The sequence below is a fragment of the Chelonia mydas genome, chromosome 4 (assembly GCF_015237465.2).
Source record: "Chelonia mydas isolate rCheMyd1 chromosome 4, rCheMyd1.pri.v2, whole genome shotgun sequence".
Lineage (NCBI taxonomy): Eukaryota > Metazoa > Chordata > Testudines > Cheloniidae > Chelonia > Chelonia mydas.
The window spans coordinates 98777622-98801716 of record NC_057852.1 but is presented as its reverse complement, the minus strand read 5'-3'; the positions used below and the strand labels follow the sequence as shown (position 1 = coordinate 98801716).

The window sequence follows — 24095 nt, the reverse complement described above, 5'->3', positions numbered from 1 at the left end:
CCCACCTTGAGAGAGCATAGAGGGGAAGATAGACTGAAAACCATGATTTATCCTTTTTAAAGTCTCACTACTTGCAGGCTAATCTCCGGATTTTTGCAATCCTGTAGCTACAATGGATATTGGGAGTACATGTGTGCGCATGGATGTAGTGGCTAACTAACAATCCATTGTTCTTTGTACGTCTGGTTACATTCCAGAGGAAAGAACATTCGTGCTACAGACTTTTAGCAAGTTCTGGTTTGTATTATTAGGGCAGACCTCCAGGTCTGTAAGTGCTCTGAAATCCACATGTATTGCCTTGAAATATGGTTTCACATTTCACAATGTTTTTTTGCTCAGACCTGGGAATCAATCCATGGAGCTGATCCTGGCACAGAGATCTCAGCTGCTGGAGAGTCCCCCCCGCCCATCACACCCCGTACCCCTTTGGGGGAGTCAAATTTAGAATGGTATTTGCCAGAGCTTAGGGTTCATTTTATGCTCACACCTAATGTTCCTGACCTAAATAGAGTACACTGAGCATACGCAGACAAAGGAGTTAAGAGGAGCTGAAAAAAGTAAAGCTGCATAACTCAAAGGGATATGCCTAGTCTTTGATTATGAACTACACAGTGCTAGTTCAAGACCAAGCCCCCTCCAGAACAGAAATCTGGAAAAGGGGTGAAAGCATATTGCTAAATTCTCTCAGTCAGAGGTTTTTTTTAATTATTATGGGGTAATGTAATCAAAGTGTTTTTGAACAAAAACAATTGGACATATTCAAATACTTTGTAAGGGGGTTAGGAGACAGGAGTGTGGGGAATACAGGGAGCAAGAATTATGGGGAGGGGTAATAGGAGGGGGCTCAGCTGAGGGAGCAGGAGGGGAAGGATAGGACACTGGGAAAGGGACATGGGGGGAAGTGGCTGGGGAAGTATAGGTTCAGGGGCACTTGTCAGTCCCACAGCTTCCCCTCTTGTGTGTGGGGCCAACTCTGGTTGAGGGGGTATGAGCCCCTCTCTTTACCTTTGTGTGCCAGGATCTGGGGCCTCTGCCCCTCTATAGGTGACTAAATCCCCCTATTTATTCACCTTATGTGAGCTAGGCAATAAGAGGCCGTGACCCTCTGGGGGTATCTCAGCCCCTCTCCCTGACCTGTGTGTGTCCTCTGAGCTAAGCTGAGCTGTGGGGAGGGATCTAAGCTCTTCTCAACCTCTCCCCCACAATGTAAGCTGGTATCAGGGGGCCTTGCCCCTCGAGGTCTGAGCCCCACTCCCTGCCCCCTATGTGAGCCAGGATCTGGGGAAGCCCTGCACCGCTGGGTAGGGAGCTGAGAAATACAGGTATGCTTACAGAATACACCATGAACACACTCCTGAGACTGGACTGGAGCTGAGAATGGGCATGCTTGATGCACATCACAGGCTCTTCAGCACAGAGGAGGGGGAATGGGAACACTCAGGTCTCTGGAGCTTTCTATGCTTCAGATGAATGTATAAAGCCCCTTCCCTCCTTCAAAAGTCCCCCTCTGACACTCTGTACCTCAGGGGAACACCCTACTCTCCCATGTTCATCTTTATAAAATGATTGTGTGGTATCCAATGCAAAGTTTGTCATGTTGGGTGTCTTCAGAAGGCTCATGATGCACTGAGTATGGTTGTTATAGTAAGGTTATAGTAAGGTTATAATTTCATATACATAGTTATGAGGCTGAAAATGTATCCTCATAGCTTAAAGCGAGCCCATGCAAAAACTCTCCAGGAACAGAGAGGCAGTTCACACCTCATCAGGGCATGGATGGGACAAACCCTCAAGGGAGTCACCCCTTCCTTTGGTCAGTTTGGAACTGCAATGAGGTAATGTTCACCTGACTCGGTGGGGTGGAGGAGGGGGAAGGCAAAGCCAAGAGGAAAGAAAGGACATGATAAAAGGGAGACACATTGCCATGCTTTCTCCCACCTACATCTACAGACACCATCAAGCGACTGAAACACTGATCAAAGGGGAGAGCCTCACAGAAGAGCAACCAGCCAGCCCGTGGTGAGAAGCATTCAAGTTTGTAAGGACATTGAAAGTGTTACGAGCAGCTTAGAATGCATTTTGCTTTTATTTCATTGGACCAAATTTGACTTATGTTTTGACTTATAATCACTTAAAATCTATCTTTATAGTTAATAAATTTGTTTTATTTATTCTACCTGAAGCCGTGCGTTTGGTTTGCGGTGTGTCAGAGGCTCCCCTTGGGATAACAAGCCTGGTACATATCAATTTCTTTGTTAAACTGACAAACTCATATAAGGTTGCAGCGTCCAGCAGGTATAACTGGGCACTGCAAGTTGGAGGCTCCTAGGGTTGTGTCTGGGACCGGAGATATAGGCTAGTGTCATTTAGTTGCACAAGCCAAGGAGCAGCTTACATGCCAGAGGCTGTGTGTGAACAGTCCAGGAGTGGGGGTTCTCACAGCAGAACAGGGTAAGGCTGGCTCCCAGAGTCAAGGATTGGAGTGACCTAGCAGATCACTGGTCCAGATAACACCAGAGGGGAACGTCACACCCCCTTTCAGCATTACCCTGTGCTAGGGATCTGGATCAGCAAAGCAAGTGACGATGATTGATTTTATACTACATTATAGCAGAAGCACCAGCTTTGCTTCGGTTAAGGTTGGGAAGCCCTTCCTGTTTAAACAACTCTTCCAGGTGCTCAGGTGGATTGTCTTCAAATTTGCCATTGCTCATGGGAGAGTAGGAGAGGGTAAGTCAGTCATGGTGGGGCTTATTTAATCAAGGGGTTCCAGAGATACAAACCTCTGGAAGAAAAACATCATTTCCTACAATTCGAAGTCTAGCAACTTTGAAGTTCGAAACCCATTCTGCACAGAAGTCAAAGTGAACTGTATATAGTTGAGTAAAATCCACTTCTATCAACTCCATTTTTTATTTAATTTTATTTTGAAGAAATGTAATCTGAGAACAGCAAATAATTGAGATGGTGCCCAAACTATTTTTGAAAAGAAAAATACATTTCACATACAAATGGTAGCTGGGACAGGTGACTATGGATGGGAAAGGATAAGGAGTTTGGGTGGAAGGCCCAGCTGGGGATGGGGGGGGGGGGGGGAGAGGATGAACCTAGCTAAGACTTCATAACCAAGGAAGTGGGCAGCCCTCCAGTAAGCTGCTGCTTGTAATGTGTACACAGCAACAGAGGACACAAGACAGCAAAGAGCATCTTCTTATGTGCCAACAGTCCCTACTAGTGTTAACGAATGGCTTAATGGGATGGGAAAAAGAGAGTGAGATGGAAGTATTGGTGCATGTGTGCGTGTAGGGAGGGACCTATCTGTTGTGTGGAATGGTGATAAAAGACATACAGCGGTCTTCTCTCATGCACTTAAAAGTTACGGTAGCCACCACGCGGTAAAACTGTTTCGATTCTATGCCGCACATAGGCCATGTCTGAGAACTCTCACACATGCACCGTTAGCAATTAGACCTAAGTACAATTATCCCCATTCCATGATAAACAAAAAAGTCAGAGATGGGGGGGGAGGGGGAAGAGCACAATCACACAGCAACCATGAGGCCTAGCAGAGAGACCCGTACATTGGGCCTATTCAAGGCTCTGCCACTGGCCTGCTGGGGGACTTGGTCAAGTCACTTTACCTCCCTGTGCTTGTTTCACATCTGTAAAATGGGGCTCAATGATGTGAAAGTACTTTGAGATCTACTGATGAAAAGTGCTGTACAAAACTTCAGTTTTTTTGTTATTACCTAGCCCCACTAATGTATCAATTGCAAACCTAGGTGAGCAACGGCCTAAATGACCATTAAGTTTTTTTTTTGTTTTTTTTTTAAAATAAGATTCACTGACAAAAAGATTAGTTACCATAGAGTTAAACAAAGTTGGCTGGAGCTCTCTCAGGCCCTTCCAGAATGTTGAGATCTCAAGCCTCTGAAAACCAGGAAAGGAAGAGTTAAGGGAGACACATATTTTGGATAAACATGTATGTCATGGTGTCTGGAGTGTGGCTCAAAACTCAGTGCCCCAAACTCAGGTCAGATTGTTAGAAAACAGTGCACACACCCAAACTGATGGTATATTCTATAATTAGATTTTACCAAACCAGTAACAAGTGTGCACTCCTGGATTACGATATTAGCCTTACCACGGAGCACAGATGGCCCCCTTAGGCTCTCCAGCGCATCTTGCCACTCAGACAAACCGGACTTTTGTGAAGAAAGGTTATTAAAACCAAAAATCACCACACATTAGGTTACGCCCAGCCCTAAAGGTCAGTCACTTTTGGTGAGATGTTCTGGATCTCACCAAAAACAACGCAAAAGCCAATCCGTTAGTAAAACTAAAGATTTATTAGCAAAGAAAAAGAAATGAGAGATATTGAGAGGTTAAAGCAGGTAGAAGTTACAGTTTGTAAGTCCAAATGATGGCAGCAATGTGGTAGCTGCTCGTTTCTCAAGGTCTCTCAGGGTTGCCCAAAATGGCTTTGGGGACCTCTGTCTTGTACCTAGAACGCCTCCTGACAGCATCCAAATAGATCACAGATGCAGAATCGCTCCCAGGGTCCCTTCTTATAGCTGAAAACAGTCTGGCAAGCATTACCATCACAGCATGGGTCCGTATTCCCCACTGCTGAACACAGAATGACCAGCCAGGCTTTGATGTCAACATGTTCCTTAATTAACATATCCAACACTCCAATCTCCAATGGGTAAACATAAACATAATGTAAACATAAAGTGATAGAAACAATTCTTTACAGTTTTCATGCAGCTTTACACATCAAGTAAATTCACATTTATTTAAACACTAACATATTTCAATCCAAGGCTAATTAAGTACAGGCCAGAGACAGATGAAAATAATTCAATCAACATCTCTTTTGATTTCTATCAGAACAAGTGAATTGGCCTGAATATTGACACTCAACCCTTCTCTGATATTCATACACAAGCGAATTGCCTTGTTGCTCTATTCTGAGCTAGATCTTCTGCATGACATAGCTGGAAACCTGTTTAGACCGCATCACAACTTACTCCACTTGGGAGGTGAGAGACACAGGGTCCAGTCCCCCTGCTCCAATGATTATTTATCCAGAGTGGAACATCTTCAACAGGAGAGATGGGGAGAGACTCACATCAAAATATTCCATATCCCAGTGGGTAGGGTGTTTACCTGAACAGGGGAACAATCTTGTTTAAATCCTCTCTCCTCCCCCCACATTCAGACAGAAGAGGGAACTGAACCCGCATCTCCCACATCCTCAGTGAAGGTTCTAAACACTGGGCTAAAAGTTATAAGGGAGGCATTTGCAGCATCACCTCCTCCAGCCATTTCTTGCAAAGAATGTCTTAGTCACTTAACTCCGGGTGAGGGTTTCCCTGATGTAAGATCCCAAGCAGAGGGAAGCATCTACAGCTTGGATTTAGGTGCCTAAATTCCAGAGAGAGGTGGGGCTTAGTAGTACAGACAGAAGGGATGTGTCCTATCGGTTCACTTAAGCAGGGGGCTGCCTAGGACGCTGGCTTTTGTGGCACCTAACTCAGGCCTTGTGAATTTCAGTGATTTTCTTGGTACCTAAAAGTTGGGCATTGCAACACAAAGTCCAGTTGTGCTTCTGGGGCTAAGCTTTATCTGGGCTGCTCTAACATTTAGAAGATTGAGACAAAAGGAAAATGGCTCATCCTGCACCATGGACTGCACTACTCAATTAAAAAAACCCTTCACAATAGCTTGAAAAAGGCCTTGTTTTCACGATGCAGGTAGAAACACTTATATAAGATAGCAAAGGTTGCAGGACATACCTATCCTGGTGCATATTGATAACCCAATATGGGTTAACCCCAGTAATAACCTGCTTTGGGTCTCCTTCTGATCCACCCTGCAATGAAGTCATAATTATACAGTTGTCATAACAGTTATTACAGCTTGCTGTCATGGTGATTGCAATGTGACAAAGAACATTGTAACTTCACTGCAGGCCAGGCTGAGAAGCAACAAATACTAATAGCTTCCTGTCATTTGTAAACATGGCAAAAAAAATTACACATGAAAAGTAAATTGAGAAATGTGCACACCTAATATATTTGACACAGATTCTTCAAATCTTAGGTTTAAAGCGCTATGTCATCGGTCTTCCTAGATTAAATATAAATCAAAAAAGGATCTCCAGGAGGTCTTTCACTGGAAGGTAAGCAGCTCTTGCAAAAGTGAAAGTGTGGCATAAATTCCTTGCCACCCCACAGAGCTTGACAATTTCACTATAGTGCAAACCACAATAGCTACAAATACACAGCATGTATATATTTTTAAGAATTAAGGTTTTTTAAAACAGGAACACACAGGAGTTTAAGAATCAGTTTATTATTTTATTTTTTTACTACTTTGGTAGTACAAAAGTCTTATACAAACCATATTGTTAAAAATACAGTTGATGTGCAAGATTAAGAAAAACTGACTTCATGAAGTTTAGGTTTATTTGGTTTTTTTGATGACGGCAATGTTTGTACCACTTATATGTAATAAGATCACACATTTACCACATTTTTTTTTGCTAAAGTGGCAATACACATTTTACTTCCCACAAACATCAGCCTTATGTACATAATTAGAAATTCATGTTAAATAAGTACTAGATAATCTCAACTAATAAGATTTTACATGTTGAATGGTACTGGATAAAAATTTTGCATATTTCTAATGGAATCAAAATAGCAACTAATTTTAAATTAAGTAAAAAATAGCATATATATTAAACATTTTCACTCTTTTGAGCATATTTACTCGCAGTGTTAAGCCACATATTACTAAAATGTGCTCCCATCAGAATAAAATCTCAGATTTCGGGATACTCTACAATTGCGCATCTTCATATTCAAAACAATCAACTGTTTAGTTGGCTGTGTAAGTACAAAACAACTTTTACTCTAGAGTCCACATTTTCATCCAGTAATTTTAATATTAAAAATACTGTCACATACGTATACTTCAGTTACCTATTCTCACGATATCCTGGAATTCTGAAAATAATATACTGGCACGATTTAAATTCCTTCTGCATACATTTTAGTATGCTGTAGAGCTGTTCATGAAAAGAGTGAAATCTGCAAACATAAGGGGAAAACACGGTAGGCCAAGGATTTATCAATTTAAGTATCTTTTAGTAGTTTTAAGATTATATTGGTAGTCTGAGTTAAATCTGAGTGAAGGAAGATATCTTATTTACACTAATAATGAAAAATCTATTAAATCTTTGTATTTATTCCCAAATAGCAGTCGGGCTCAGATAAAAGTTACTTTTGGAACTCCGTTCTTGAAAACTGTAAATAAAACATTTGTTAAAAGACTTAATTTTATTTAGAATTGACAAAAATAATTGGTTTCTCTTGTAGGTCTGAGATGTCTGGACTACATCTGCCACCTACGGATCAAGTAGAGCACAGTCAGCAATGTAAACTTCCCTATATACAGTGTTGCCAACTCTCATGATAATTGTTTTCCTTAAGCCCCAGCTCCTGGAGTCAAGGATGTGTGATGATTTCAGCCTTCATTCTTAAAGAAAAAGTAAGTTTCTAGCCCCCATGGCTAGGGAGAAAGCTTCAATATGTGACCTCCAATGCACCCTGAAGGCTCAAAGAGCAAAAGGCAAACAAACATCAAATCTATTATTTTTACATAATCTCATGATTTTTGGTGAGCCTAACTCATGATTTTTGAACATTTGGGCTTCGCAATACTGCTACAATATTCCTCATTCCTGAACTTTAAGTGGCAACCTATGGGGCATGTGAAATGATAGCCAGGGGAAAATCTTTTGCTGTTACACATATTGATAATTACTAATACATGGGCTGATGGAGAAACCTGACTTTCAGAGATAAAGAAAAAAAATTAGAGCACTTACTCCGACTAAAGAAGATGGACAGTATTCATTTAAAAAGACAAGGTGGGTGAGGTAATATCTTTTATTGGACCAACTTCTGTCTCTCTCAACAGAATTGGTCCAATAAGAGATATAACCTCACCCACCTTGTGTGTCTAATATCCTCGGACCGACACAGCTACAAAAACACAGCATTTATTTAAAACATGAATCAGTTACAAAGACATTTACAAGAAGTTTGTGAAGCAGATTAAACTGCTTTATAGTTTTCTCATGATTTAGTACAATCCCTATTGACACGCATTAAAGCTACAGATTGATATGTATTCTTGTTAGGCACGCAGTAGAGCAAAAGTGTCACTTTTCAGTTTCTGTTATACAGCAAAGTCTACCAAAATATCACAAATGCTCCCAATTAACACATCATTTCTAAGGCAAAGTGGTAATCATGGCAAGTAGATACAAACAACAATTAGCACTGCTTAACAGTCACTGATTTTGTATCAGAGAGTCACACTCAAATATGAATATAAGAAAGGACACTGATATTATGGCTTAATAGTTGGCACAAATGGATTGAGGGTACCTATTTTCAGAGACAGACACTCTGAAGGACACGGGGCTGCTCTATAATAATATTTGAATACTGTATTGTGTGCTATATGTTTGATTGTTGTCAGGCAAGTTTACTATATGATATTGTCTTAGTTTAATAGCAGGCTGTTGTAAAAAAACAAGTAGGAAGGCAAAACAATGATTCAAGATAATACATTCCTCAACAAAAAGTATATGTGTGTGTGGAGACAATTGCAGGGCAATTGGCTCAGAAGAGGTGGGCTTGACCTCCAATGGAGCCCACCAAATTGGTTTTGAGCAGCAGAGTCCAAGCACAGGAATGTGAGAAGACTGGTTAAAAAGATTCTCTGGCCAACAGTTAGGTAGTTATCAGGAAGCTGTTCAGGGGAAACAGACTGACACCCACAGACACCTAACATGGTGTCTGACAAAGCTAGGCCTTTCCAGAATCCTCTTGCAGAGTGAAAGCGCTTAGACAGGACAGACAGCATGTAGGCCTTTTGTTGTTTAAAAATCCTCTCTCTCATGTTTTACTTTGCTGCTAACTGTTAAGAATAGAAAATACTTTTGTTTTCAGAAGGCTGTTTGGTCATTGTATTTGCCACTGGTAACAAGCTCCCAAAGACAGACCAGCACGTGCTGAACGTAGTTGGACCTGCTGGCATAAGCATGCTTGATTCAATGCCCCACTCTAAATGGGGGAGAATCACCACCCCATGGGAAGTAAACACATGAGGCTCAGGAGGTGAGGGGTATACTCAGAGACCAGACAATGATCAAAAGTTGTTATCCCTGTAACCATGACAGCCACCATGCCATAAGTTTCTTATTTGGAAATAAAGGATAAAGCTGTTCCCATATAATACAACTTGCCTACGTTTTCCATTGTTTACATTGCTAAGCTAATTAAATATTTTAATTTGGACACAGCGGTGAGGAAGTTCTGGTGGAAGAACTTTTGCTTTCCCCAAGGGTTACATACGTTTTTCTTTGTAAGATGAAGGCAAACCAATAGGCTGCTGACCACAGGATGCAACACTGTCAGTGACTGGAAATGTTTTATTGGCTACAAATCTGAAGTGCTTAGGACCTACCCCTGCATAGATTCCTTCACAGAAACTATAAAGAGCTACAGTGACATAAATACATTTCCTATAATAGTACATCTCCTAAGTTTTCAATTTCAGCAACGTTATCAAACACACTTCTAAAAACTCCATTGCACAGAAACAAAACTATTTACCCCACAATAAAACTGACAGACTTGGTTTTCCTTTACAAAAGTTACTTTAAGTACATTGTTGACAATGCAACAGAATGTCACTCATGACAAGTGGCCTGATTCACTGGTATATTGGAGCTGCTCTGCACCACTTTGAGTGCACAAAACAATCCGGAGTCCAACTTAACTGGTCACTGAATGATCTCCTGATCATTGAGCTCCTAGGCCACCCTTAATTCCAGCTAGAGGGGCTCTGGTGAGGAAAAAAGTGCAAGATCAGGAATGTTCCTGTATCTGGCAAATTCCTGGCTGCTATAAGGTCACTGGCAACAGACAGATTAAAGCAATTTACAGGCTACTCTAACACACACCAGTGTCTAGACAACCAAGAATTTGGGAGAAGGGTCCTCAGACTGGAGAAGATAGCACAAGATATTAGTTTAATATAGTGAATAGTGTGTGCAGGCTTTTTTCAGCATGCTCAAATGTAAGTAATTGCCTTGTATTTAGATTAACAGAACTTTAAATCAATAGCAGATGCCTTACAAGTAAACTTACAATTAACTGAAAAAAAAAAACCCTGTATGCATTCCTTTCCATTATACCGGGTTTAACAAACTGATTGTGAATGACTAACCTACGCACAGGAATGTACGGTGAGCCCTGCCACAGAATTCAGATTTGCTTGATCCATAGTACAACGACCAAGAATACAGATCAATATTTCTAACAGACTTTAGGAAGTCAACCTATAGAGAAGAGTCACATGAGTTTTAGTGTTCATTTCCATTCCTTACTCTGTGTCTTCTCCTCTTCTCAGTGCGTTTTCTCTTCCTCCTTGTTGCCTTAGCATAAATAGGTCATCTGGTGATGGCAAAGACACTGGAGTCAGAAAATGATAGTAGAGCACACACCCTAGTACAGAATCTGTGACAGTGCTGATGCTAGTTAGGGTGCATTTTATTTATTACGAACAATTTTCATTTATGTATTTAAAGCTGAAGTTATACTAAAAAAGGGAAAGAGATAAATGTGAGTTTGTTTTTTGTTTTTTTTTAAGTGAACCTGTCAGATTTACCTGTGCTAAAATTTTAATGCACATCAGAGTAACTTAAGTGTTCTCAGAAAACCTGAGGCAAACAAGAAAAATTGTTCTTCTTAACTTCTGAGGATAGGACAAGAAGCAATGGGCTTAAATTGCAGCAAGGGCGGTTTAGGTTGGACATTAGGAAAAACTTCCTAATTGTCAGAGTGGTTAAGCACTGAAATAAATTGCCTAGGGAGGTTGTGCAATCTCCATCACTGGGGATTTTTAAGAGCAGGTTGGACAAACATCTGTCAGGGATGGTCTAGATAATACTTATTCGTGCCTTGAGTGCAGGGACTGGACTAGATGACCTCTTGAGGTCCCTTCCAGTCCTATGATTCTATATGTTCAAAATTTGAAAACTGCCTTTTTTTACATACATGTAAAATCACATTCTTAAAATTTTAACCTTGTCCTGTGCAGAGATGAGAATTTTACCAAGTGGGTAATCCATTACAAAAGACATTCAAAGAGCATATATATCTACCTTAATTATATCACTTCTCTGTGGCGCTCTGGTGCTGAAAGTTTAAGATGACACTCATTAGTGGGTGTGACAATGATTATACCTACTTATCTTTTGGATTTCTATACATCCTGTTATGGTTGTATCTATGGTTTATCTGTACTGTGATTTATAGATTTTTTTTCCCATAGTAAAAAATTATTAGCATTTTCTTGCAGCACATGGACTATCTGATATGAATTGCACTTGTTCATTTAGTAAGGTTAGTACTGTCTCTAAAGTACTGTGTTAGCTGTCAATCTGAAACCAGTAAACAGTTATCTGAGGGTGGAAAAGTAATTAACTTGCTAAAACAACGAGTAGTCCTTGTGGCACCTTAGAGACTAACAAATTTATTTGGGCATAAGCTTTCGTGGGCTAGAACCCACTTCATCAGATGCATGGAGTGGAAAATATATAAATACATGAAAGGATGGGAGTTGCCTTACCAAGTGTGAAGACACCTTTAAGAAAATGTCAAAGATAACAACAGATTCCATAATTAGTTTTAGGATGAAGCAGGCATGTATTCAATTTAAATAGCTAAACTTCAAAGGGATACTTTGAAATGGGTAGGTGCCTTTTTTGTATTAATGGAGATTGGGAAGAAGTTACACAAGGTTTTTAGGATTTTAATTAAATATGGTGTAACGGAGACTATGTGGTTATGTGTCTACATTTAAGGTAACAGACGAGAATGTCCAAACATGCTAACCACAAATTTTAAACATCTTAGAAAAAGCTCCACAGGGCAACTGGAATTCAATGGAGGGGGAGAAGAGAAAGGAGGACACTAACTACAGATATTGAACTTTCTACCATGTGAAGTTTTTATCTTATTTATTCAATAGATTGCAATCCAAATGCAAGGTCTGAGCTTGCTATGCTATCTGCAATATTTAGACAAGTTATGTTTATATTCTGCTTAAAAGTTTTTATTCTCTCTTTTTTCTTATATGCCAAGTAAACTTTTACTTTCAAAATAAATTAAATTGGTGGAACAGATTGCTATGCTGGGAATAAACTCTGACTTCCAGGAAGGCAGTCAGCATTGACACTCAAGCCTAAGCTGTGCAACTGCAGGGCTCACTTCAAAAAAGTGCTGAGAATATGCTGGCTACAGGCAGTTTAAGCAGAGGGAAAACTTCAAGGATATTAGGGCAACTGTTGGCAATACTGCACAAAACTGCCCTAAAGCAGGAATGCCCCCAGCATACAGGAATCCTCAAGTGGCACAGCGATGCTGCAACAGCCCCTACACCAGCCCAAACCCTGCAGCTGATGTCAGGGCACAGAGTTGCCTCTGCCATATCCCAGTGATCTCGAGCAGCCAGAAATGTCCCCTTCATGCTGTGGGCAGCTGGTGCATAGCTTTTACAATGCCTTTGCGCCTCCCTGTCCTGCAACTGCATGAAGTCCTTTTACTGTAGCTGAGGATCAGGGTCAAAATTCTCTAGATGTGAATGTATTTCATCAACATATGTTTACTGGCTGCAGTGACAAAAAACTCTGAACAGGCACCTATCTCTGTTCAGTTTCAGTAAGTCAGGATATTTTCTTAGGAGATAAAAGGAATATATAGGTTACATTCCTGAAGTTACTATTGCTTCAATTTTCTTAAACACAACTGTGAAATAGGATTTTGATTCAATTTATATTAGAACAGCTTTTTGCCAGTATGAACAGAAAAAAACAGGGATCTATAACTATGTTAGGGAAAAGTGTTTTAGCCATCAGTCAAGACCTGATTATGGCCTAACACTGAATTAGGCTCTCTCCCAGATGATTTACAAAACAGTTATATCAGACTGGCATGAACTTTACAAAAAAGTTTCCACTGAGTCCCTCCGCCACTACCCACATTATTTCTGTTTCAATAGCGAGCAACCACTTAAATCCTATGGGAGATTCTACAATACACACAAGGTTGCCTTAGATGGACATTCAAAGTTTCTCGCAAAGCTATAGCAATATCATGCATTCCTAGAGTACAGTCTATTTTTAAATTTAAAAGATACAGTAAATTTTAGAAAGCAGCTCAGGTAATATGCAGCAATACTGTTTTATTTAACAAATGGAGTCGCAAAACTATCAAGTTTTATGCTATCAAAAAGATTAAAGAAATACAAAACATGTCTTCTGTATCGTTTTGTATAGGTTTGAAATAAGACTATTTTATAGTAACCTTCCAAATGTACTGGAACTCAATTTTTACTTTAATGTTGTATGTCCTTTTCTTGCTGCTTCATGAGATATATTAGAAAGCCTGGATTTCTTTTTTATTAAACACAAAACTTAAAAATCCTGCATGCACGTTAAGTGTTCCCAACCATGTCTTATCCTGGAAGACTTTATGGAGACAGGAGAACCAGTGAAACAAGAGTCCGAGTCAAGAAACAAAGATGAGAACTGAGAGTTTGGTTAGACTAGGAAAAGGAATCAAGGTTAATCCCTAGTATAGAATCAAGTTATCACCTCAGGTTAGCTGGCAGAGATCGACTCTAATGGGAAGCAAGAAAAAACACTTAAAAAGTTAAAATAAAAAAAAAAGTGTTCAAGCTACCATTTTACCGCATAAGAAAGCAAAAAGGGCAAAGTCCAGTTTTTAAATGGAAGTCCTTTGTAGGTCACTTTATGTAGGTCATTGCAGCAATAGCCACTAAAAAGCCAAGAGCTACCAACACAAGCAGGGGCACCATTTCAACCCGTTTCATACTGGAGGTCTGCTCATGGCACACACCCCAGCCCCAGGCGGAGCTCTTACCTGCCATGACATGCACCTAGCTCCCCTCCTTCAGGAGCCAGGGTCCTCTGGCTCCCGCAGTCAGTTTTCTACACTGTGGTAGCTCACCCATCCCGCCCCCTCCTCTAATCAGCAGCCGCTCTCTTCCAATGGGATGCAAGGATAGGGATTCAAACTGAGTCTGAAAGCTTGGAAGATGAGGGGCTCGCACAGCCTAGCCCACTGGGGTCAAATGACAGCAGGACCGACACAGACAACTTAACTGGCCCAAGGCAAAGAGAAGGGGGTTGGCCCCTGGGAAAAGCAGGGCCCCTAGGGGTGGAGCAGGCAAGGAAGGGGTCAGTCAGGGTGGGAGGAGGGAGCACAGGGTCCCCAGTGGTGGTTGGGGGGAAGAAGCAGAGGGTCTCCAGTGGTGAGGAGGGAGCACAGAGTCCCCTGTGGTGATGGTGGGAAGGACAGAAGGAGCAAGGGATGCTGGAGCCTGGGGAGGGAAGGGGTACAGTGGGGTGGGAAAAGGGAGTCAATCTCCACAGGAAGGGAGAGGTGAGGGCATAGGGCTGTGAACTGAGGGAGGGAGTAGTGAGGAGGAACAGACCCCGGGGCAAGGATCCTGAGGGAAGGGGAGCTGAAGAAGGATGGGGGGGCTAGGAGCAGATAAGTGGGTCTTGGGATCCATTTGCCCTCAGAGAAGCAGGAAGCGCCCTCACCTCTTCCTGGGAAAAGGTCGGAGACAGACCCTTCTGGTCCAGAGCCATCATGTCCACTAGTGGGTGCAGCTTCAAGGACAGGTGTGTTCCCATGCTGCGCTGCAAATTCTGCCAGCAGGTGCTGAGCTCACTGGGTCTGTGCTGCTGGTCAACACAGATTTCGACCTGTACTCCACTGACATCCCACCCACCAGGTAAGTCCCCTTCAGCTACCACCAGCAGGCATCTCAACAGCTGATGAATGTTACACTAGTGTCCAAAGTCCTTAAATCAGGAGAAGTCCGCAGTGGTTCTAAGCACCATACAAACCACTAAGAAGGCTCAGTTCCTGTCCCACAGATCTCAATCTAATCCTTATAATTCCATATGGCACGCAGGCAAATATTATTCCCATTTTACAGCAATCAGAACTGAGGTACAGCATCTCAACACAGACTGGAACTTTAAAAACATATCTACAAACTTTAAATAATAAACAAGACTATTTTTTCTCAAACTTTAAAATGTGCAATTTTCTTGGTGTTTGGTTTTACATATTCTCCTGTGAGAACTACAACTCAATCATTGCAGTGTTGTGTTTAAGAGCCTCCTGGAAAGTAAATAGCCTTTAAACAGAAGAGAAAGTGACTTTTAAATGTCAGTTTCACTCCCATTTAAAGTCAGTTTCTAGTCTTATTATTTGTACTAGAGTAACACCCCTAGAATCCCAGGTAGGTGTAATATAAACTCATGGAGACTTGTCCTAGTAGGATGCTTCCAAAAGTCAGATGATCTATTCCAATTTTGGGATTGGGAATATCTTGCTGTATTATCTCCTTATTGTTCTAAATTTAAATATAAACTTAAATATGGCTTTAATTGGCATTCGTATGTATTTTTTTCTTTCTTTATATAGGAATTAGTTACAGGGCTCTTGTCAGCTAATTTCTAAGTTATTATCTGGAAAAAAAAAGTTTTCAGGTGCCTAAGTAGCCCTTGGAATCATGGTTAAAATTGCCTCCCCACCCCGACCAAAATTTGAAATGGTGCTCCTAACAAGGTATGTGCACCATTCAGAGGTATCCAAGATTCCACAGTTATGGCACCATTTGATACAAGAAGCAATAACTGCAGCACTTAAACTATAGGAAACAACAGACATCTCAGATATTCCTGTGAGGCTGTGATCTGCAAGTCTTTTAACAGCCACCATTATAAATAAGTTTGGTTCCATGCCCATTCAGTGCTTTATGACTCTGCTGACTGCCCAAGTATTTTCCAGTTAGTGCTAGTTGTGATAGTGTTTTTTGTACTGAGGACATAGTCCTCACCAGCACCTGGAATGAAATCAAATAATTTACAGAGAAAATGAGTAAATACAGATGTTCTTTTACACCTCTTCATTCTTTGGATTGTGGAAGCGACAATAAAAGATAAATGGATTTTATTTCAATTTAAACCTTAAATATAGAATATAAATAAATAATTGGGTAAGAGTCTGGTTAGACTTGACAAGGTAACTGAAAGTTGGTGTATACATCTTTGTAGATATATTTTCTCTTTGTGACATTTTATAATTAACCAATGTGTGTTAGAATATGGATAGCCACATATTTAACATCTTAACAAAAGAAATCAGTGAGAATATATCTGACCCTCTCACCAGATCCCACTTTCCATGTCAGTCTATAATCTTCAACACCCACCTGTTATTCTGTGCCAGTTCTCCCTCCTGCTCCTTGTCTGATAGGTGTGGCAGGAACTTCTCGTGATCCATGTTTGACAGGTGTGGCAGGCACTTCTCCATTGACACCTTCAACACCACTAACAGACATCAAGCTTTTACGCTCTTTGGATGTAGATTTGTGCTCTACTTTTGTGACTCTAAATCTGAAACAAGCAATACAAGAACCCACTTAGGATAGGTTGGTTAATCAATCTTCAACATCCCAAGAACCCACTTAGGATAGGTTGGTTAATCAATCTTCAACATCCCAATGAGGCAAGTATATAGATAGAAAACAAGATATTTTAAAAGGGGCTTTCCAAGAATACAGCAGGAGGGAAGTCTAAAGTTGGGAGTTCCTATCTCAGACTCTAGTGTTTGGACCATACCTACCTGTATTGGAAAAAGAAACAAGATCTTTAATTTTAAAACAAGACTACACTATTGGTTGAGCAATCATGAATAGTCCAAAAGCCAAAAAAACTGAAACAAGAGGGAAAACTGCATCTTCTGTATTTGATACTTACCGTAAAGAAAGTTAAAAGAATGAGGATCTATCTGTAATTCTTGCTTTCTTTTTAGGCAGTTGTGTTACTGGATCCACAGCTTTGGATTTCTACTCACACTATGAAGGGATTTTAAAAAATTCCACATCACAAAATTTTAAAGCCACCTGGCTATGAGGCAAAGTATAATTCATTAGTGTCCTTGACTAGATTAAAAAGAACATATTAACCATATTAGCCCACGCTGAAGTGAAATTCACTTTATTGTGCTCCTTAAGCATCTTCCATTTCCATCCCCTCAAAGGAAGCGTAAACAATCAGACATACAACATCACAGACATCAGGGTCCATGTGCAATCCAAGCACTAAACTGCAAATACTCATGTCAACATGCTATGCACATGAGCAGATGAGAGGAAGAACCTGAGTCCAGGTCTTCTGTGGTTCCTATGATGGTGGAGGCATTCATCCATTAAAAAAAACATTATGAGGGAAATTTGGAGCTTGTAGACTTCCCCACCTAAGTGTGGGAGGTAGGGAGTAATATGCACACATGTGTGCTGGAACCCTGAAGCTCCAAAGACTCAGTATAAACCTGAATGTTATTAAACTATGGGGACCCATCAAGAATTTCATGACAACAGCAGATTAGTGCAAGGCACAGGTCTTTAGGCCTCATTTTGTGCCTTCTGGGAGGTGGTACTTTAAACTCCTTGCTCCGTTTAGAGGTTGTGACTAGGATGGGAAGCCTGAGGAGTGGTGACATAGCTAGGTGAAGAAAACAGGATGAGGAGCCAGTGGTGGGCAAAAGTTAGGACTTAGAAAAGGCCAGGCTGGAGGGGACACAGCAGAAGGGGTCAAGCTGGCGGGAGGGGGAGGGGGGTCTGTGTGCGCAGAATGGGCAGACAGGTCTGTTATCACAGGGAACATGACTCCCTCTCAGAGACTGGGGTGGAACCCATGATTCCCAAATCTCATTATTCCGTTGGTGTCAGAAAACATCTGTGAAAGCCTCTGGTAAAGTGTCTCTTCCCCCTCCACACAGAGAATGACAACAGTCACTGTGCTCGAATAGCAAAGTTCCACGTAGCAGACACTGCTGATGACCCACGTGTGTTGATACAATGCCACATCATAGAATTTCTGTCTAAGTTTGCATTTATAAAAACCAGCAGCACGCACGCATGCACACACACACACAGAGAACATTATGGTTGTAAAGTCAAGCACTCAAAAGATAGGAAATGCAGGTTTCTGTGCAGTCTTAATTCAGCCCTCTGAGGTGTATGTCTTACGATACAGTTTCTAATTACATACTAGATCTTGCCTCAGTCATATCCATTCACAATGCTGCTGCAAAGGTAATTTTCCTCTCCCATTGCTTTGACCTCTCTTTGCATCCCGTCTCCCCTCTCTATGCATCCCTCCACTAGCTCCCATTTCTCTCTCCCAAGAAATATAAGCTACTTGCTTTCACTTTCAGACTCTTTCATAGCCTATCCCCACCCTATCAATTCTCATTCATTACCAAGGTGTTGGATCACACCTCCAATCAGCCCATTGCCCACTTGTTAAATATTCAAATAAGCATCTTAGTGCATTTTCCCATGCTGTCCCTTCACACTTGGGAGGAGCTCCATATAAAATATCTGCAAAATAGCTCATCCTCCTCCTTCAAACTCTCCTTTTCTACAGGGCCGACAAAAAAACATGACAATGGTTATATTGATGATGTGCTGAGACCACTGACCAACACTGTCTCACTGTTTCCTTGTACTTCCCCATCTGTCATCTTTTGTCTTACACTTAAGACTATGGCCTTGGCTACACTTGCGAGTTACAGCACAATAAAGAAGCCCCGGCCGCACTAGCTCACTGCCCATCCACACTAGCAAGGCACGTAGAGCGCTCTGACTCCGTAGCTACAGCGCTCCTAGTACTCCACCTTGGTGAGTGGAATAATGTGCGCCCCCGCTGGAGCGCCGCAGTGCCAGTGTGGACACCCTGGTCCTATAGTGCGCTCTGATCAGCCTCCAGAAGTGTCCCACAATGCCTGTGCTAGCCACTCTGGTCATCACTTTGAACTCTACTACACGGCCCTCAGGTGACCAACTGTCAGACAGGCCCTTTAAATTCTCTGGGAATTTTGAAAAATCCTTTCCTGTTTGCTCAACCATGTGTGGAGTGCTCTCAGCAAATCTTTCCAGGTGACCATGCCTCCACACGCCAGGCGAGCCCCAGTATGGAGCAATGGTGAGTTGCTGGACCTCATCAGTGTTTGGGAGGCGGAAGCTGTCCAGTCCCAGCTGGGCTCCAACCATAGGAATTATGATACCTTCGGGCAGATATCAAGGGACATGATGGAAAGGGGCCATGACCGGGACACACTACAGTGCAGGATTAAAGTGAAGGAGCTGCAGAATGCCTACCGCAAAGCCCGTGAGGCAAACAACCGCTCTGGTGCTGCCCCCGCGACCTGCCGTTTCTACAAAGAGCTGGACATGATACTTGGGGGCGACCCCACCTCCACTCCGGGGACCACCATGGACACTTCAGAGCCCAGTGCAACAAGGGAGGAGGAGGAGGAGCAAAGTGGGAGCAAGGGTGCTGAGATGGAGGAATATACCCCGGAATCCCTAGATGCGTGCAGCCAGGAGCTGTTCTCAAGCCAGGAGGAAGGTAGCCTGTCACAGCAGCCACTGCTTGGGGAAGGACAAACACCAAAGGAGGTTCCCGGTAAGTGGCTTTTATTTTGGGAAGGAAGTTATTTGGTGCGGCTCTTGGGGCGAGGAGGGTTAGGGCTGCATGCATGCCTAGATGCGGAATAGGTGTTGATGTGCTCTCTCACATCGCAGTAATCGGCCTCAGTGATCTCTTCAAGGGTCTCATCCAGAACTTGGGCAATGCGCTTGTGCAGGTTTCTCGGGAGAGCCACTGTGGTCCTTGTCCCAGTCAGGCTAACTTGTCCACGCCACCGTGCCGTGAGGGGCGAGGGGACCATTGCTGCACACAGGCAAGCTGCATATGGGCCAAGGTGAAAGCCACATTGCAGAAGACGACCCTCCCTTGCTTCCTCAGAAGCAAGAGACCTTCCAGGACGAACTCCTGAGGAAAATGTGGGGACAGTGTTCAGTATAGGGGCCTCCGGCCGCTGTTGGCTCCCCAAAGGCACAGAAACCCAGAGGACAGTACAGCTGTGAAACAATCAGTCACACCTGACCGTGTGCTTACTCACCATTTTGGAGCTCCCGTGGGTTGTGCGCTCTCGCTTTGGAACGGGCAAATTATGCTATTGTGTATACTGTGCTTGCCCTTAAGTATGCTTAATCCTTAATCATTGCTCTGTCTGGTGTGAACAATGCTGCCTCTGTTAAGTGTTGCATTTTGCCTTTACAGATGCAACCTTGAGATCTCAGCCATCCGTGTTATCACTAGCCGAAAGACTCCAAAGAATCAGGAAGAGGCCACGTAGAAGGAAGGAAGACATGTTGCGTGAAGTAATGCAGCATTCAAAGAATGAAAATCAAAAAGGGCAGGAGTGGCGGGAGAGTTAAAGGAGGGTCCACCAGCAGAATGCGGATCATTGGCACCAAAGCATGGAGCGGCTGCTAAGCATCATGGAGCGCCAAGCGGACTCGATTCAGACGCTCGTAGCAACGCAGGAGGAGCACTACCACGCCGTTCCCGCCCCCCCGCAGCCCTTGTCCCAAAACTCTTTCCCTTCTGCCCCCATGTCACCTCCAGCCCACTTTCCTCAACATCCAGGTTCTTACTGCCACCCACTGCCTCCAACACCTGTAGCTTCACCACCCAGCCCTGAAAACTACGACCCTTACCCACTGCACTCAACCCCCATCACCATGCAGTATAGCCATCCTGAAGTGCAGCACTCATTGCACAGCACTCCAGACAGGACATAGGCAAATCTGTGATTGTACCGTTCCCCAAACCCTTTCCCTTTCTGTTTCCCAAGCAGTTGTGTCTCTTTTCAACAAATGAATTTTCTTTTCAATAAATGGATTTTTTGGCTTTGAAAACATTTTTTATTATTGCATAAAGTAAAAGATGCAGTGCCTGTTTCTTTTTTGGGCTAAGGTAAGTCAGCGTAGCAAAAACAAATTCCTACTAACATTGGAACCACTGAACTTCACTCCTGTGCAGGGCACCAGACATTACTGGCGGCTTTCAGCCTCAAATTGCTCCCTCAAGGCATCCCTAATCCTTGCAGCCCCACACTGGGCCCCTCTAATAACCCTGCTCCTGGCTGTTCAAATTCATCCTCCAGGTGTTGAACCTCCAAGTTCCATGCTTGAGTGAATCTTTCATCCTTCCCTTCACAAATGTTATGGAGGGTACAGCATGCAGATATAACCGTGGGGATGCTGTCATCGGCCAAGTCCAGCTTCCCATACAGAGAGCGCGCCAGCGGCCCTTTAAACGGCCAAAAGCACACTCCACAGTCATTCTGCACCGGCTCAACCTGTTGTTGAACCGCTCCTTGCTGCTGTCAAGGCTCCCTGTGTAGGGTTTCATGAGCCACGGCATTGAAGGGTAAGCGGGGTCTCCAAGGATCACAATGGGCATTTTGACTTCCCCCTACGGTGATCTTCTGGTCTGGGAAAAGAGTCCCGGCTTGCAGCTTCTTGAACAGGTCAGTGTTCCGAAAGATGCATGCATCATGCACCTTTCCGGGCCAGCCTGCGTTAATGTCAATGAAACACCCACGGCGATACACAAGTGCCTGGAGAACCATCGAGAAATACCCCTTCCGATTAACGTATTCGGAGGCTAGGTGGGCTGGTGCCAGAATTGGAATATGTGTCCCATCTATCACCCCTCTGCAGTTAGGAAAACCCATTTGTGCCAAGCCATCCACAATGTCATGCATGTTACGCGGAGTCATGGTTCTTCTCAGCAGGATGGGATTAAAGGCCCTGCAAACTTGCATCAACACGATTCCAACGGGCGACTTCCCCACTCCAAACTGGTTAGCGACCGATCAGTAGCTGTCTGGAGTTGCCAGCTTCCAGATTGCAATAGCCACCCGCTTCTCCACTGTCAGGGCAGCTCTCAATCTCGTGTCCTTGCGCCGCAGGGCTGGGGTGAGCTCCTCACACAGCCCCATGAAAGTGGCTTTTCTCATCCGAAAGTCGTCATCCCAGACTTGCATGACGATGTGATCCCACCACTCAGTGCTTGTTTCCCAAGCCCAGAAGCAGAGTTCCACAGTGGTAAGCATGTCCATGAATGCCACAAGCTGGTGTCATATGCGTTACTCGAGTCAATATCATCAGAGCCCTCACTGTCACTTTGGATCATAAGGAATAACTCGACTGCCAAACGTGACATGCTGACGAGACTCACCAGCATACTCCTCAGCAGTTCGGGCTCCATTCCTGCAGACCGAAAGGGAAGACAGAGCGCGCAGTACAAAAAACGTTGAAAGATGAAGCCAAATGTGGACGGAAGCAAAGGGAATGCTGGGATGCGAACCGATGCATCACGGGGCGTGGGACAGGACCCAGAATGCCCCGCTCCCCTGCCCCCTTCTCACAAGGGACAGCACCAGAATGGGAAGAAGTGCTCTGTGGGATAGCTGCCCATAATGCACCGCTCCCAATGTTGCTGCAAGTGCCACAAATGTGGCCACACCAGTGCGCTTGCAGCTGTCAGTGTGGACAGACTGCAGCGCCTTCCCAACTGCGCTCCACGAAGGCGGGTTTAACTCACAGCGCTCTACATCTGCAAGTGTAGCCATGCCCTGTGTCTACACTGCAAGTGCTTCAACAGCACACCAACACAGGAGCAGCTACAGTGCTGTAGCATAGACGCTCACTACAGTGACAGAAGGGGGTTTTTCCATCGCTCGATGGGTGGTCGCTAGATTGACAGAAGAATTCTTCCATCTTGCATCTGCAGTGGGGTTAGGTCAACATAACTACATCACACAGGGAATGAAAATTTTCATTGCCCAGAGCAATGTAGTTAGAATGACCTAAGTTTTAGGTGTAGACCAGGCCTTAGACTAAAGTAAGTTCTTTGGGGCAGAGGCTGTCTTTTTATTCTGCATTTGGGCAGCATCTAGCATAATGCGGTCCTGGTCCGTGACTAGGGCTCCAGACACTAATGGTAATACAAATTAATCATTAAAATTCTTTCACTTGCCAATATGCTTATCCAAATCCCAATAAAAAAACATCTGATCAAAAAAGAGAACTAGTGAATTGACAAAGTTTGGATTTACAGGTCAGATATCTGATGCCTAGGGAAGTAAAACAATGCCTTGAAAGTTAATTACAGTCTTGCAATTCAGAAAAATCCATGTGCTGGGTTGTGGTAAGAATCGTTACAGAAGTAGGTGGTAGCAGCATATAACTAATCCAACAGTAAGAGTCAGACGAGATAACATGTAAATAAAGCATGAAACAAAACAGAACAGTCTTACCTTCCCACAGAAAGTACTGTAACTTCTCCTTGTCGGCTTTTTCTTTGTTCTTTAGATTTGTTGGTTGGCTTTAAAAGATGCCATCTTTTGTGACTACAGCGAGTACAAACATCCTTCTCTGCTACTCCCCCAACAGTATGCAAGTGACGGCCATGACAGTTATGTTTTGATGGAGTATCACCTGGTGACAAAGGAGAGCCTGGACTTGTAGGACTGCCTGGAGTGTTAGGAGACACGGGGCTATTTTTAAAAACAAAACAAAAAAATTAACAATGTTTAACTTTAATTACATATAATTGTTGTTCTTAGAAATAGCTTGCCAGTTTCTTTAAATTTAAATAATCGTCCCACCTTATTCTCTGATCACATACCCTAAGGTTGTATCCAGTTAGTGTTAAATTTAGGTTGTTGATTTTTTTCCCCCTCACAGAAGGTAGTTTTAGCTGACAAAAAGATACATTAGTCTGGTGTGGAAAAGTCAACAATTTATTCCAGTCTTCTCCCTCCGCCCCCCCTCCCCTTTTACTGAGAGAAGAGCACCAGCAGACACCACCACCCCCCACCACAAAAAAGGCAGTTTTGCAAATTCACATATACATCTTCATTTTCTCTTGTGAAAAGTCAGAGAAGCCAAAACCATTTAGTTGTTCAAATTTTAACTCAACCACACACTCCTGCATCATCACACAAGATTATTTTGAAATTGGCCCATATTTGAAA

General features: G+C 42.9%; 1 protein-coding gene across 20 annotated transcripts in view; it reads right to left on the bottom strand.

Moving 5' to 3' along the window:
• The window catches only part of RELL1 (RELT like 1), a 74190-nt gene that overhangs the window by 27207 nt on the left and 22888 nt on the right, over window positions 1-24095 (bottom strand). For 3 of the 20 annotated variants that reach the window (XR_006290147.1, XR_006290148.1, XR_006290150.1), the window contains exons 5-9: window positions 23376-23615; window positions 16405-16588; window positions 13745-13770; window positions 11252-11285; window positions 6345-10541 (exon numbers count right to left, since the gene is read on the bottom strand). Coding sequence is in view for 15 of the 20 variants with exons in the window: in XM_043544532.1 (XP_043400467.1) it covers window positions 16408-16588; window positions 23376-23615 (421 nt within the window). In the remaining 5 variants the exon portion in view is untranslated. Of the gene's footprint in view, window positions 1-3864; window positions 3931-4330; window positions 5879-6344; window positions 10560-11251; window positions 11286-13744; window positions 16036-16404; window positions 16589-23375; window positions 23616-24095 lie in introns of those variants that run through there. The other 17 variants (XM_037897943.1, XM_037897950.2, XM_037897951.1 and 14 more) reach the window with 10 other exon arrangements.